Source organism: Somniosus microcephalus, unplaced genomic scaffold, assembly GCF_052327205.1.
Source record: "Somniosus microcephalus isolate GS21.2 unplaced genomic scaffold, FLI_Smic_1.0 unresolved_chr1, whole genome shotgun sequence".
Classification (NCBI taxonomy): domain Eukaryota; kingdom Metazoa; phylum Chordata; class Chondrichthyes; order Squaliformes; family Somniosidae; genus Somniosus; species Somniosus microcephalus.
In genome coordinates this window covers 83,768,657-83,785,967 of record NW_028225179.1, presented here as the reverse complement: position 1 = coordinate 83,785,967, position 17,311 = coordinate 83,768,657, and the positions used below count along the sequence as shown (strand labels likewise).

Genomic DNA, 17,311 nt, shown 5'->3' with positions numbered 1-17,311 from the left:
CCCCCTCAGTAATGGAGCACCCGGGGCCCCACCCAATAATGGAACAACCGTTGCACCCCCAATAATGGAACACCCAGTGCCCCCACAATAATGGAACACCCAGTGCCCCACCAATAAGGGAACACCCGGTGCACCCCCAATAATGGAACACCCAGTGCCTCCCCCAATAATGGAACACCTGGTGCCCCCCCAATAATGGAACACCCGGTGCCCCCCCAATAATTGAACACCCGGTGCGCCCCCAATAATGGAACACCCGGTGCCCCCCCAATAATGGAACACCCGATGCTGCCCCCCGCCAATACTGGATCTCCCGGCGTCCCCCCCAATAATGGAACACCCGGTGCCCGCCCCAATAATGGATCACCCGGTGCCTCCCGTAGTAATGGAACACGGAACTCCCAGTGCGCCCCCCCCGCAATAATGGAGCACTCGGTGCTCCCCCCCCAATAATGGAACACCCAGTACCCCACCAATAATGGAACACCCGGTGCACCCCCAATAATGGAACACCCAGTGCCCCCACAATAATGCAACACCTGGTGCCCCCCCAATAATGGAACACACAGTGCCCCACCAATAATGGAACATCCGGTGCACCCCAATAATGGAACACCCACTGCCTCCCCCAATAATGGAACACCCGGTGCACCCCCAATAATGGAACACCCGGTGCCCCCCCAATAATGGAACACCCGATGCTCCCCCCCCAATACTGGATCACCCGGCGTCCCCCCAATAATGGAACACCTGGTGCCCGCCCCAATAATGGATCACCCGGTGCCCCCCGTAATAATGGAACACGGAACTCCCAGTGCGCCCCCCCGCAATAATGGAGCACCCGGTGCCCCCCCAATAATGGAACACTCGGTGCATCCCCCCCCAATAATGGAACACCCGGTGCTCCCCCCCCCAATAATGGAACACCCGGTGCCCCCCCAACAATGGAACACCCGGTGCCCCCCCAATAATGGAACACCCGGTGCTACCCCCCCAATAATGGAACACCCGGTGCTCCCCCCCCAATAATGGAGCACCCAGTGCTCCCCCCCAATAATGGAACACCCGGTGCTCCCCCCCAATAATGGAACACCCGGTGCTCCCCCCAGTAATGGAATACCCGGTGCTCCCCCCAATAATGGAACACCCGGTGCTCCCCCCCAGTAATGGAACACCCGGTGCCCCCCCAATAATGGAACACCCGGTGCTCCCCCCCCAATAATGGAACACACGGTGCTCCCCCCCAATAATGGAACACCCGGTGCCCCCCCAATAATGGAACACCCGGTGCTACCCCCCCAATAATGGAACACCCGGTGCTCCCCCCCCAATAATGGAGCACCCAGTGCTCCCCCCCAATAATGGAACACCCGGTGCTCCCCCCCAATAATGGAACACCCGGTGCTCCCCCCAGTAATGGAATACCCGGTGCTCCCCCCAATAATGGAACACCCGGTGCTCCCCCCCAGTAATGGAACACCCGGTGCCCCTCCAATAATGGAACACCCGGTGGTCCCCCCCCAATAATGGAACACACGGTGCTCCCCCCCAATAATGGAACACCCGGTGCTCCCCCCCCAATAATGGAACACCCGGTGCTCCCCCCCAGTAATGGAACACCCGGTGCTCCCCCCCAATAATGGAAAACCCGGTGCTCCCCCCCAATAATGGAACACCCGGTGCGCCCCCCAATAATGGAACACCCGGTGCTCCCCCCAATGATGGGACACCCGGTGCTCCCCCCCAATAATGGAACACCCGGTGCTCCCCTCAATAATGGAACACCCGGTGCTCCCCCCCAATAATGGAACACCCGGTGCTCCCCCCCCAATAATGGAACACCCGGTGCTCCCCCCCAGTAATGGAACACCCGGTGCTCCCCCCCAATAATGGAACACCCGGTGCCCCCCCAATAATGGAACACCCGGTGCTCCCCCCCCCAAAAATGGAACACCCGGTGCTCCCCCCAATAATGGAACACCCGGTGCTCCCGCAAATAATGGAAAACCCGGTGCTCCCCCCCAATAATGGAACACCCGGTGCCCCCCCAATAATCGAACACCCGGTGCGCCCCCAATAATGGAACACCCGGTGCCCCCCCAATAATGGAACACCCGATGCTCCCCCCCCAATACTGGATCACCCGGCGTCCCCCCCAATAATGGAACACCCGGTGCCCGCCCCAATAATGGACCGCCCGGTGCCCCCCGTAATAATGGAACACGGAACTCCCAGTGCGCCCCCCCGCAATAATGGAGCACCCGGTGCCCCCCCAATAATGGAACACCCGGTGCATCCCCCCCCAATAATGGAACACCCGGTGCTCCCCCCCCCAATAATGGAACACCCGGTGCCCCCCCAATAATGGAACACCCGGTGCCCCCCCAATAATGGAACACCCGGTGCTACCCCCCCAATAATGGAACACCCGGAGCTCCCCCCCCCAATAATGGAGCACCCAGTACTCCCCCCCAATAATGGAACACCCGGTGCTCCCCCCCAATAATGGAACACCCGGTGCTCCCCCCAGTAATGGAATACCCGGTGCTCACCCCAATAATGGAACACCCGGTGCTCCCCCCCAATAATGGAACACACGGTGCTCCCCCCCAATAATGGAACACCCGGTGCTCCCCCCCCAATAATGGAACACCCGGTGCTCCCCCCCAGTAATGGAACACCCGGTGCTCCCCCCCAATAATGGAACACCCGGTGCTCCCCCCAATAATGGAACACCCGGTGCTCCCCCAAATAATGGAAAACCCGGTGCTCCCCCCCAATAATGGAACACCCGGTGCGCCCCCCAATAATGGAACACCCGGTGCTCCCCCCAATGATGGGACACCCGGTGCTCCCCCCCAATAATGGAACACCCGGTGCTCCCCCCAATAATGGAACACCCGGTGCTCCCCCCCAATAATGGAACACCCGGTGCTCCCCCCAATAATGGAACACCCGGTGCTCCCCCCAATAATGGAACACCCGGTGCTCCCCCGCAATAATGGAACACCCGGTGCTCCCTCCAATAATGGAACACCCGGTGCTCCCCCCGAATAATGGAACACCTGGTGCCCCCCCCAATAATGGAACACCCGGTGCTACCCCCCCAATAATGGAACACCCGGTGCTCCCCCCCCCAATAATGGAGCACCCAGTGCTCCCCCCCAATAATGGAACACCCGGTGCTCCCCCCCAATAATGGAACACCCGGTGCTCCCCCCAGTAATGGAATACCCGGTGCTCCCCCCAGTAATGGAATACCCGGTGCTCCGCCCAATAATGGAACACCCGGTGCTCCCCCCCAGTAATGGAACACCCGGTGCCCCCCCAATAATGGAACACCCGGTGCTCCCCCCCCAATAATGGAACACACGGTGCTCCCCCCCAATAATGGAACACCCGGTGCTCCCCCCCCAATAATGGAACACCCGGTGCTCCCCCCCAGTAATGGAACACCCGGTGCTCCCCCCCAATAATGGAACACCCGGTGCCCCCCCAATAATGGAACACCCGGTGCTCCCCCCCCAATAATGGAACACCCGGTGCTCCCCCCAATAATGGAACACCCGGTGCTCCCCCAAATAATGGAAAACCCGGTGCTCCCCCCCAATAATGGAACACCCGGTGCGCCCCCCAATAATGGAACACCCGGTGCTCCCCCCAATGATGGGACACCCGGTGCTCCCCCCCAATAATGGAACACCCGGTGCTCCCCTCAATAATGGAACACCCGGTGCTCCCCCCCAATAATGGAACACCCGGTGCTCCCCCCCAGTAATGGAACACCCGGTGCCCCCCCAATAATGGAACACCCGGTGCTCCCCCCCCCAAAAATGGAACACCCGGTGCTCCCCCCAATAATGGAACACCCGGTGCTCCCGCAAATAATGGAAAACCCGGTGCTCCCCCCCAATAATGGAACACCCGGTGCCCCCCCAATAATCGAACACCCGGTGCGCCCCCAATAATGGAACACCCGGTGCCCCCCCAATAATGGAACACCCGATGCTCCCCCCCCAATACTGGATCACCCGGCGTCCCCCCCAATAATGGAACACCCGGTGCCCGCCCCAATAATGGACCACCCGGTGCCCCCCGTAATAATGGAACACGGAACTCCCAGTGCGCCCCCCCGCAATAATGGAGCACCCGGTGCCCCCCCAATAATGGAACACCCGGTGCATCCCCCCCCAATAATGGAACACCCGGTGCTCCCCCCCCCAATAATGGAACACCCGGTGCCCCCCCAATAATGGAACACCCGGTGCCCCCCCAATAATGGAACACCCGGTGCTACCCCCCCAATAATGGAACACCCGGAGCTCCCCCCCCCAATAATGGAGCACCCAGTGCTCCCCCCCAATAATGGAACACCCGTGCTCCCCCCCAATAATGGAACACCCGGTGCTCCCCCCAGTAATGGAATACCCGGTGCTCACCCCAATAATGGAACACCCGGTGCTCCCCCCCAGTAAAAGAACACCCGGTGCCCCCCCAATAATGGAACACCCGGTGCTCCCCCCCCAATAATGGAACACACGGTGCTCCCCCCCAATAATGGAACACCCGGTGCTCCCCCCCCAATAATGGAACACCCGGTGCTCCCCCCCAGTAATGGAACACCCGATGCTCCCCCCCAATAATGGAACACCCGGTGCCCCCCCAATAATGGAACACCCGGTGCTCCCCCCCCCAATAATGGAACACCCGGTGCTCCCCCCAATAATGGAACACCCGGTGCTCCCCCAAATAATGGAACACCCGGTGCTCCCCCCAATGATGGGACACCCGGTGCTCCCCCCCAAAAATGGAACACCCGGTGCTCCCCCCAATAATGGAACACCCGGTGCTCCCCCCCAATAATGGAACACCCGGTGCTCCCCCCAATAATGGAACACCCGGTGCTCCCCCCAATAATGGAACACCCGGTGCTCCCCCGCAATAATGGAACACCCGGTGCTCCCTCCAATAATGGAACACCCGGTGCTCCCCCCCAATAATGGAACACCCGGTGCTCCCCCCAGTAATGGAATACCCGGTGCTCCCCCCAATAATGGAACACCCGGTGCTCCCCCCCAGTAATGGAACACCCGGTGCCCCCCCAATAATGGAACACCCGGTGCTCCACCCCCAATAATGGAACACACGGTGCTCCCCCCCAATAATGGAACACCCAGTGCTCCCCCCCCAATAATGGAACACCCGGTGCTCCCCCCCAGTAATGGAACACCCGGTGCTCCCCCCCAATAATGGAACACCCGGTGCTCCCCCCCCCAATAATGGAACACCCGGTGCTCCCCCCAATAATGGAACACCCGGTGCTCCCCCCAATAATGGAACACCCGGTGCTCCCCCCCAATAATGGAACACCCGGTGCGCCCCCCAATAATGGAACACCTGGTGCTCCCCCCAATGATGGGACACCCGGTGCTCCCCCCCAATAATGGAACACCCGGTGCTCCCCCCTATAATGGAACACCCGGTGCTCCCCCCCAATAATGGAACACCCGGTGCTCCCCCCAATAATGGAACACCCGGTGCTCCCCCGCAATAATGGAACACCCGGTGCTCCCTCCAATAATGGAACACCCAGTGCTCCCCCCCAATAATGGAACACCCGGTGCTCCCCCCCAGTAATGGAACACCCGGTGCTCCCCCCCAATAATGGAACACCCGGTGCTCCCCCCCCAATAATGGAACACCCGGTGCTCCCCCCAATAATGGAACACCCGGTGCTCCCCCCAATAATGGAACACCCGGTGCTCCCCCCCAATAATGGAACACCCGGTGCGCCCCCCAATATTGGAACACCCGGTGCTCCCCCCCAATAATGGAACACCCGGTGCTCCCCCAATATTGGAACACCCGGTGCTCCCCCCCAATAATGGAACACCCGGTGCTCCCCCCAATAATGGAACACCCGGTGCTCCCCCTCCAGTGGCTGCTGTTGTTTGATGGGTTTCGGTTGCCCGTTCTTGTCTCACACACACTCTCTCTCTTCCAGATATGTCCGATTTCACACAGGTGTATTTTGTTCAGCAGCAGAGCCCCGACAAGCACTTCGATGTGTTGGAGGACGGGGATGAGATTCTTTACATGGATTTCAACCTGAAGAAGGAGGTGGCGCGGATCCCAATGTTTAAGGACCTGGTCATGCAGGGAGGAGAGGCGGGGATCTCTGCCAATATCGCCATCGTGAAAAACAATCTGAAGGTTAACATGAACCTGTCGCGCGGGAGCCCGGAACCCAAAGGTGAGAACCGGACAGCGCCGCTCCTCAACCGGGCTCACAGCCAGTGAATGGAGCCTGGGGTTTGAGCCGGGCCCACAGCCAGTGAATGGAGCCTGGGGTTTGAGCCGGGCTCACACCCGGTGAATGGAGCCTGGGGTTTGAGCCGGGCTCACACCCGGTGAATGTAGCCTGGGGTTTGAGCCGGGCCCACACCCAGTGAATGGAGCCTGGGGTTTGAGCCGGGCCCACAACCAGTGAATGGAGCCTGGGGTTTGAGCCGGGCCCACACCAGTGAATGGAGCCTGGGGTTTGAGCCGGGCCCACAACCAGTGAATGGAGCCTGGGGTTTGAGCCGGGCCCTACCACAGTGAATGGAGCCTGGGGTTTGAGCCGGGCCCACACCCAGTGAATGGGGCCTGGGGTTTGAGCCGGGCCCACACCCAATGTGTACAGTAGTTCTATCTGAACTGTCCATTCCCCTGTGTACAGTAATTCTATCTGATCTCTCCATTCCCCTGTGCACAGTAGTACTATCTGATCTCTCCATTCCCCCGTGCACAGCAGTTCTATCTGATCTCTCCATCCCCCCGTGTACAGTAGTCCTATCTGATCTCTCCATTCCCCCGTGTACAGTAGTTCTATCTGATCTCTCCATTCCCCTGTGTACAGTAGTTCTATATGATCTCTCCATTCCCCCGTGTACAGTAGTTCTATCTGATCTGTCCATTCCCCTGTGTACAGTAGTTCTATCTGATCTGTCCATTCCCCTGTGTACAGTAGTTCTATCTGATCTGTCCATTCCCCTGTGTACAGTAGTTCTATCTGATCTCCCCATTACCCTGTGTACAGTAGTTCTATCTGATCTCTCCATTCCCCCGTGTACATTAGTTATATCTGATCTCTCCATTCCCCCGTGTAAAGAGTTCTATCTGATCTCTCCATTCCCCGTGTACAGTAGTTCTATCTGATCTCTCCATTCCCCCGTGTACAGTAGTTCTATCTGATCTCTCCATTCCCCTGTGTACAGTAGTTCTATCTGGTCTCTCCACTCCCCCGTGTACAGTAGTTCTATCTGATCTGTCCATTCCCCCGTGTACAGTAGTTCTATCTGATCTCTCCATTCCCCTGTGTACAGTAGTTCTATCTGATCTCTCCATTCCCCCGTGTACAGTAGTTCTATCTGATCTCTCCATTCCCCGTGTACAGTAGTTCTATCTGATCTCTCCATTCCCCTGTGTACAGTAGTTATAGCTGATCTCTCCATTCCCCTGTGTACAGTAGTTCTATCTGATCTCTCCATTCCCCTGTGTACAGTAGTTCTTTCTGATCTCTCCATTCCCCCGTGTACAGTAGTTCTATCTGATCTCTCCATTCACCCGTGTACAGTAGTTCTATCTGATCTGTCCATTCCCCTGTGTACAGTAGGTCTATCTGATCTGTCCATTCCCCTGTGTACAGTAGTTCTATCTGATCTCTCCATTCCCCTGTGTACAGTAGTTCTATCTGATCTGTCCATTCCCCTGTGAACAGTAGTTCTATCTGATCTCTCCATTCCCCCGTGTACAGTAGTTCTATCTGAGCTCTCCATTCCCCTGTGTACAGTAGTTCTATCTGATCTCTCCATTCCCCTGTGTACAGTAGTTCTATCTGATCTCTCCATTCCCGTGTACAGTAGTTCTATCTGATCTGTCCATTCCCCTGTGTACAGTAGTTCTATCTGATCTCTCCATTCCCCTGTGTACAGTAGTTCTATCTGATCTCTCCATTCCCCTGTGTACAATAGTTCTATCTGATCTCTCCATTCCCCTGTGTAGAGTAGTTGTTTCTGATCTGTCCATTCCCGTGCACAGTAGTTCTCTGATCTCTCCATTCCCCTGTGTACAGTAGTTCTATCTGATCTCTCCATTCCCCCCTGTACAGTAGTTCTATCTGATCTCTCCATTCCCCCGTGTACAGTAGTTCTATCTGATCTCCCCATTCCCCTGTGTACAGTAGTTCTACCTGATCTCTCCATTCCCCTGTGTACAGTAGTTCTATCTGATCTGTCCATTCCCCTGTGTACAGTAGTTCTATCTGATCTCCCCATTCCCCTGTGTACAGTAGTTCTATCTGATCTCTCCATTCCCCTGTGTACAGTAGTTCTATCTGAGCGGTCCATTCCCCCGTGTACAGTAGTTCTATCTGATCTCTCCATTCCCCTGTGTACAGTAGTTCTATCTGATCTCTCCATTCCCCTGTGTACAGTAGTTCTATCTGATCTCTCCATTCCCCCGTGTACATTAGTTCTATCTGATCTGTCCATTCCCCTGTGTGCAGCAGTTCTATCTGATCTGTCCATTCCCCTGTGTACATTAGTTCTATCGGATCTCTCCATTCCCCTGTGTACAGTAGTTGTATCTGATCTCCCCATTACCCTGTGTACATTAGTTCTATCTGATCTCTCCATTCCCCTGTGTACAGTAGTTCTTTCTGTTCTGTCCATTCCCCTGTGTACAGTAGTTCTTTCTGTTCTGTCCATTCCCCCATGTACAGTAGTTCTATCTGATCTCTCCATTCCCCTGTGTACAGTAGTTCTATCTGATCTCTCCATTCCCCTGTGTACAGTAGTTCTATCTGATCTCTCCATTCCCCCGTGTACATTAGTTCTATCTGATCTCTCCATTCCCCCGTGTACAGTAGTTCTATCTGATCTCTCCATTCCCCCGTGTACAGTAGTGCTCTCTGATCTCTCCATTCCCCTGTGTACAGTAGTTTTATCTGATCTCTCCATTCCCGTGTACAGTAGTTCTATCTGAGCTCTCCATTCCCCGTGTACAGTAGTTATATCTGATCTCTCCATTCCCCTGTGTACAGTAGTTCTATCTGATCGCTCCATTCCCCCGTGTACAGTAGTTCTATCTGATCTCTCCATTCCCCCGTGTACAGTAGTTCTATCTGATCTGTCCATTCCCCTGTGTACAGTAGGTCTATCTGATCTGTCCATTCCCCTGTGCACAGTAGTTCTATCTGATCTCTCCATTCCCCTGTGTACAGTAGTTCTATCTGATCTGTCCATTCCCCTGTGAACAGTAGTTCTATCTGATCTCTCCATTCCCCCGTGTACAGTAGTTCTATCTGAGCTCTCCATTCCCCTGTGTACAGTAGTTCTATCTGATCTCTCCATTCCCCTGTGTACAGTAGTTCTATCTGATCTCTCCATTCCCGTGTACAGTAGTTCTATCTGATCTGTCCATTCCCCTGTGTACAGTAGTTCTATCTGATCTCTCCATTCCCCTGTGTACAGTAGTTCTATCTGATCTCTCCATTCCCCTGTGTACAATAGTTCTATCTGATCTCTCCATTCCCCTGTGTAGAGTAGTTGTTTCTGATCTGTCCATTCCCGTGCACAGTAGTTCTCTGATCTCTCCATTCCCCTGTGTACAGTAGTTCTATCTGATCTCTCCATTCCCCCCTGTACAGTAGTTCTATCTGATCTCTCCATTCCCCCGTGTACAGTAGTTCTATCTGATCTCCCCATTCCCCTGTGTACAGTAGTTCTACCTGATCTCTCCATTCCCCTGTGTACAGTAGTTCTATCTGATCTGTCCATTCCCCTGTGTACAGTAGTTCTATCTGATCTCCCCATTCCCCTGTGTACAGTAGTTCTATCTGATCTCTCCATTCCCCTGTGTACAGTAGTTCTATCTGAGCGGTCCATTCCCCCGTGTACAGTAGTTCTATCTGATCTCTCCATTCCCCTGTGTACAGTAGTTCTATCTGATCTCTCCATTCCCCTGTGTACAGTAGTTCTATCTGATCTCTCCATTCCCCCGTGTACATTAGTTCTATCTGATCTGTCCATTCCCCTGTGTGCAGCAGTTCTATCTGATCTCTCCATTCCCCTGTGTACAGTAGTTCTATCTGAGCGGTCCATTCCCCCGTGTACAGTAGTTCTATCTGATCTCTCCATTCCCCTGTGTACAGTAGTTCTATCTGATCTCTCCATTCCCCTGTGTACAGTAGTTCTATCTGATCTCTCCATTCCCCCGTGTACATTAGTTCTATCTGATCTGTCCATTCCCCTGTGTGCAGCAGTTCTATCTGATCTGTCCATTCCCCTGTGTACATTAGTTCTATCGGATCTCTCCATTCCCCTGTGTACAGTAGTTCTATCTGATCTCTCCATTCCCCTGTGCACAGTAGTTCTATCTGATCTCTCCATTCCCCCGTGTACATTAGTTCTATCTGATCTCTCCATTCCCCCGTGTACAGTAGTTCTATCTGATCTCTCCATTCCCCCGTGTACAGTAGTGCTCTCTGATCTCTCCATTCCCCTGTGTACAGTAGTTTTATCTGATCTCTCCATTCCCGTGTACAGTAGTTCTATCTGAGCTCTCCATTCCCCGTGTACAGTAGTTATATCTGATCTCTCCATTCCCCTGTGTACAGTAGTTCTATCTGATCGCTCCATTCCCCCGTGTACAGTAGTTCTATCTGATCTCTCCATTCCCCCGCGTACAGTAGTTCTATCTGATCTCTCCATTCCCCGTGTACAATAGTTCTATCTGATCTCTCCATTCCCCCGTGTACAGTAGTTCTATCTGATCTCTCCATTCCCCTGTGTACAGTAGTTCTGTCTGATCTCTCCACTCCCCGGTGTACAGTAGTTCTATCTGATCTGTCCATTCCCCCGTGTACAGTAGTTCTATCTGATCTCTCCATTCCCCTGTGTACAGTAGTTCTATCTGATCTCTCCATTCCCCTGTGTACAGTAGTTCTATCTGATCTCTCCATTCCCCTGTGTACAGTAGTTCTACCTGATCTCTCCATTCCCCCGTGTACAGTAGTTTTATCTGATCTCTCCATCCCCCCGTGTACAGTAGTGCTATCTGATCTCTCCATTCCCGTGTACAGTAGTTCTATCTGATCTCTCCATTCCCCCGTGTACAGTAGTTCTATCTGATCTCTCCATTCCCCCGTGTACAGTAGTTCTATCTGATCTCTCCATTCCCCGTGTACAGTAGTTCTATCTGATCTCTCCATTCCCCTGTGTACAGTAGCTTTAGCTGATCTCTCCATTCCCCTGTGTACAGTAGTTCTATCTGATCTCTGCATTCCCCCATGTACAGTCGTTCTATCTGATCCCTCCATTCATCCGTGTACAGTAGTTCTATCTGATCTGTCCATTCCCCTGTGTACAGTAGTTCTTTTGATCTGTCCATTCCCCTGCGTACAGTAGTTCTATCTGATCTCTCCATTCCCCTGTGTACAGTAGTTCTATCTGATCTGTCCATTCCCCTGTGTACAGTAGTCCTATCTGATCTCTCCATTCCCCCGTGCACAGTAGTTCTATCTGATCTCTCCATTCCCCTGTGTACAGTAGTTCTATCTGATCTCTCCATTCCCCTGTGTACAGTAGTTCTATCTGATCTCTCCATTCCCGTGTACAGTAGTTCCATCTGATCTGTCCATTCCCGTGTACAGTAGTTCTATCTGATCTCTCCATTCCCCTTTGTACAGTAGTATTACCTGATCTCTCCATTCCCCTGTGTACAGTCGTTCTATCTGATCTCTCCATTCCCCTGTGTACAGTAGTTCTATCTGATCTCTCCATTCCCCTGTGTACAGTAGTTCTATCTGATCTGTCCATTCCCGTGTACAGTAGTTCTATCTGATCTCTCCATTCCCCTGTGTACAGTAGTTCTATCTGATCTCTCCATTCCCCCATGTACAGTAGTTCTATCTGATCTCTCCATCCCCCCGTGTACAGTAGTTCTATCTGATCTCCCCATTCCCCTGTGTACAGTAGTTCTACCTGATCTCTCCATTCCCGTGTACAGTAGTTCTATCTGATCTGTCCATTCCCCTGTGTACAGTAGTTCTATCTGATCTCTCCATTCCCCCGTGTACAGTAGTTCTATCTGATCTCTCCATTCCCCTGTGTACAGTAGTTCTATCTGATCGGTCCATTCCCCCGTGTACAGTAGTTCTATCTGATCTCTCCATTCCCCTGTGTACAGTCGTTCTATCTGATCTCTCCATTCCCCTGTGTACAGTAGTTCTATCTGATCTGTCCATTCCCCTGTGTACAGTAGTTCTACCTGATCTCTCCATTCCCGTGTACAGTAGTTCTATCTGATCTGTCCATTCCCCTGTGTACAGTAGTTCTACCTGATCTCTCCATTCCCGTGTACAGTAGTTCTATCTGATCTGTCCATTCCCCTGTGTACAGTAGTTCTATCTGATCTCTCCATTCCCCCGTGTACAGTAGTTCTATCTGATCTCTCCATTCGCCTGTGTACAGTAGTTCTATCTGATCTCTCCATTCCCCTGTGTACAGTAGTTCTATCTGATCTCTCCATTCCCCCGTGTACAGTAGTGCTATCTGATCTCTCCATTCCCCTGTGTACAGTAGTTTTATCTGATCTCTCCATTCCCGTGTACAGTAGTTCTATCTGAGCTCTCCATTCCCCGTGTACAGTAGTTATATCTGATCTCTCCATTCCCCTGTGTACAGTAGTTCTATCTGATCTCTCCATTCCCCCGTGTACAGTAGTTCTATCTGATCTCTCCATTCCCCCGTGTACAGTAGTTCTATCTGATCTCTCCATTCCCCGTGTACAATAGTTCTATCTGATCTCTCCATTCCCCCGTGTACAGTAGTTCTATCTGATCTCTCCATTCCCCTGTGTACAGTAGTTCTGTCTGATCTCTCCACTCCCCCGTGTACAGTAGTTCTATCTGATCTGTCCATTCCCCCGTGTACAGTAGTTCTATCTGATCTCTCCATTCCCCTGTGTACAGTAGTTCTATCTGATCTCTCCATTCCCCTGTGTGCAGTAGTTCTATCTGATCTCTCCATTCCCGTGTACAGTAGTTCTACCTGATCTCTCCATTCCCCCGTGTACAGTAGTTTTATCTGATCTCTCCATCCCCCCGTGTACAGTAGTGCTATCTGATCTCTCCATTCCCCTGTGTACAGCAGTTCTATCTGATCTCTCCATTCCCCCGTGTACAGTAGTTCTATCTGATCTCTCCATTCCCCCGTGTACAGTAGTTCTATCTGACCTCTCCATTCCCCGTGTACAGTAGTTCTATCTGATCTCTCCATTCCCCTGTGTACAGTAGTTATAGCTGATCTCTCCATTCCCCTGTGTACAGTAGTTCTATCTGATCTGTCCATTCCTCTGTGTACAGTAGTTCTATCTGATCTGTCCATTCCCCCGTGTACAGTAGTTCTATCTGATCTCTCCATTCCCCTGTGTACAGTAGTTCTATCTGATCTCTGCATTCCCCCGTGTACAGTAGTTCTATCTGATCCCTCCATTCATCCGTGTACAGTAGTTCTATCTGATCTGTCCATTCCCCTGTGTACAGTAGTTCTATCTGATCTGTCCATTCCCCTGTGTACAGTAGTTCTATCTGATCTCTCCATTCCCCTGTGTACAGTAGTTCTATCTGATCTGTCCATTCCCCTGTGTACAGTAGTCCTATCTGATCTCTCCATTCCCCCGTGCACAGTAGTTCTATCTGATCTCTCCATTCCCCTGTGTACAGTAGTTCTATCTGATCTCTCCATTCCCCTGTGTACAGTAGTTCTATCTGATCTCTCCATTCCCCTGTGTACAGTAGTTCCATCTGATCTGTCCATTCCCCTGTGTACAGTAGTTCTATCTGATCTCTCCATTCCCCTTTGTACAGTAGTATTATCTGATCTCTCCATTCCCCTGTGTACAGTAGTTCTATCTGATCTCTCCATTCCCGTGTACAGTAGTTCTATCTGATCTCTCCATTCCCCTGTGTACAGTAGTTCTATCTGATCTGTCCATTCCCCTGTGTACAGTAGTTCTATATGATCCCTCCATTCCCCTGTGTACAGTAGTTCTATCGGATCTCTCCATTCCCCTGTGTACAGTAGTTCTATCTGATCTCCCCGTTACCCTGTGTACAGTAGTTCTATCTGATCTCTCCATTCCCCCATGGATAGTAGTTATATCTGATCTCTCCATTCCCCCGTGTACAGTAGTTCTATCTGATCTCTCCATTCCCCGTGTACAGTAGTTCTATCTCATCTCTCCATTCCCCCGTGTACAGTAGTTCTATCTGATCTCTCCATTCCCCCGTGTACAGTAGTTCTATCTGACCTGTCCATTCCCCTGTGTGCAGTAGTTCTATCTGATCTCTCCATTCCCCTGTGTACAGTAGTTCTATCTGATCTCTCCATTCCCTTGTGTACAGTAGTTCTATCTGATCTCTCCATTCCCCCGTGTACAGTAGTTCTATCGGATCTCTCCATTCCCCCGTCTACAGTAGTTCTATCTGATCTGTCCATTCCCGTGTACAGTAGGTCTATCTGATCTCTCCATTCCCCTGTGTACAGTAGTTCTATCTGATCTCTCCATTCCCCTGTGTACAGTAGTTCTATCTGATCTCTCCATTCCCCTGTGTACAGTAGTTCTATCTGATCTCTCCATTCCCCCCTGTACAGGAGTTCTATCTGATCTCTCCATTCCCCCGTGTACAGTAGTTCTATCTGATCTCCCCATTCCTCTGTGTACAGTAGTTCTACCTGATCTCTCCATTCCCCTGTGTACAGTAGTTCTATCTGATCTCTCCATTCCCCCGTGTACATTAGTTCCATCTGATCTGTCCATTCCCCTGTGTGCAGTAGTTCGATCTGATCTGTCCATTCCCCTGTGTACATTAGTTCTATCGGATCTCTCCATTCCCCTGTGTACAGTAGTTGTATCTGATCTCCCCATTACCCTGTGTACATTAGTTCTATCTGATCTCTCCATTCCCCTGTGTACAGTAGTTCTTTCTGTTCTGTCCATTCCCCTGTGTACAGTAGTTCTTTCTGTTCTGTCCATTCCCCCATGTACAGTAGTTCTATCTGATCTCTCCATTCCCCTGTGTACAGTAGTTCTATCTGATCTCTCCATTCCCCTGTGTACAGTAGTTCTATCTGATCTCTCCATTCCCCCGTGTACATTAGTTCTATCTGATCTCTCCATTCCCCCGTGTACAGTAGTTCTATCTGATCTCTCCATTCCCCCGTGTACAGTAGTGCTCTCTGATCTCTCCATTCCCCCGTGTACAGTAGTTCTATCTGATCTCTCCATTCCCCTGTGTACAGTAGTTCTGTCTGATCTCTCCACTCCCCCGTGTACAGTAGTTCTATCTGATCTGTCCATTCCCCCGTGTACAGTAGTTCTATCTGATCTCTCCATTCCCCTGTGTACAGTAGTTCTATCTGATCTCTCCATTCCCCTGTGTACAGTAGTTCTATCTGATCTCTCCATTCCCCTGTGTACAGTAGTTCTACCTGATCTCTCCATTCCCCCGTGTACAGTAGTTTTATCTGATCTCTCCATCCCCCCGTGTACAGTAGTGCTATCTGATCTCTCCATTCCCCTGTGTACAGTAGTTCTATCTGATCTCTCCATTCCCCCGTGTACAGTAGTTCTATCTGATCTCTCCATTCCCCGTGTACAGTAGTTCTATCTGATCTCTCCATTCCCCTGTGTACAGTAGCTTTAGCTGATCTCTCCATTCCCCTGTGTACAGTAGTTCTATCTGATCTCTGCATTCCCCCGTGTACAGTAGTTCTATCTGATCCCTCCATTCATCCGTGTACAGTAGTTCTATCTGATCTGTCCATTCCCCTGTGTACAGTAGTTCTTTTGATCTGTCCATTCCCCTGTGTACAGTAGTTCTATCTGATCTCTCCATTCCCCTGTGTACAGTAGTTCTATCTGATCTGTCCATTCCCCTGTGTACAGTAGTCCTATCTGATCTCTCCATTCCCCCGTGCACAGTAGTTCTATCTGATCTCTCCATTCCCCTGTGTACAGTAGTTCTATCTGATCTCTCCATTCCCCTGTGCACAGTAGTTCTATCTGATCTCTCCATTCCCCTGTGTACAGTAGTTCCATCTGATCTGTCCATTCCCCTGTGTACAGTAGTTCTATCTGATCTCTCCATTCCCCTTTGTGCAGTAGTATTATCTGATCTCTCCATTCCCCTGTGTACAGTAGTTCTATCTGATCTCTCCATTCCCCTGTGTACAGTAGTTCTATCTGATCTCTCCATTCCCCTGTGTACAGTAGTTCTATCTGATCTGTCCATTCCCGTGTACAGTAGTTCTATCTGATCTCTCCATTCCCCTGTGTACAGTAGTTCTATCTGATCTCTCCATTCCCCCATGTACAGTAGTTCTATCTGATCTCTCCATCCCCCCGTGTACAGTAGTTCTATCTGATCTCCCCATTCCCCTGTGTACAGTAGTTCTACCTGATCTCTCCATTCCCGTGTACAGTAGTTCTATCTGATCTGTCCATTCCCCTGTGTACAGTAGTTCTATCTGATCTCTCCATTCCCCCGTGTACAGTAGTTCTATCTGATCTCTCCATTCCCCTGTGGACAGTAGTTCTATCTGATCTCTCCATTCCCCTGTGTACAGTAGTTCTATCTGATCTCTCCATTCCCCTGTGTACAGCAGTTCTATCTGATCTCTCCATTCCCCTGTGTACAGTAGTTCTATCTGATCTCTCCATTCCCCTGTGTACAGTAGTTCTATCTGATCTCTCCATTCCCCCGTGTACAGTAGTTCTATCTGATCTCTCCATTCCCCTGTGTACAGTAGTTCTATCTGATCTGTCCATTCCCCCGTGTATAGTAGTTCTATCTGATCTCTCCATTCCCCCGTGTACAGTAGTTCTATCTGATCTCTCCATTCTCCTGTGTACAGTAGTTCTATCTGATCTGTCCATTCCCCTGTGTACAGTAGTTCTATCTGATCTCTCCATTCCCCCGTGTACAGTAGTTCTCTGATCTCTCCTTTCCCCCGTGTACAGTAGTTCTATCTGATCTCTCCATTCCCCCATGTACAGTAATTCTATCTGATCTCTCCATTCCCCCGTGTACAGTAGTTCTATCTGATCTCTCCATTCCCCCGTGTACAGTAGTTCTATCTGATCTCTCCATTCCCCTGTGTACAGTAGTTCTATCGGATCTCTCCATTCCCCTGTGTACAGTAGTTCTATCTGATCTCTCCATTCCCGTGTACAGGAGTTCTATCTGATCTCTCCATTCCCCCGT

General features: G+C 51.5%; 1 protein-coding gene across 1 annotated transcript in view; it reads left to right on the top strand.

Annotated features, from left to right (window-relative positions):
- LOC147095543 (H-2 class II histocompatibility antigen, A-U alpha chain-like) overlaps positions 1–17,311 on the top strand; it is a 104,682-nt gene that overhangs the window by 27,646 nt on the left and 59,725 nt on the right. The window contains exon 2 of the mRNA XM_085974666.1: positions 6,005–6,253. Within this exon, the coding sequence (XP_085830792.1) occupies positions 6,005–6,253 (249 nt within the window). The remainder of the gene's footprint in view (positions 1–6,004; positions 6,254–17,311) is intronic.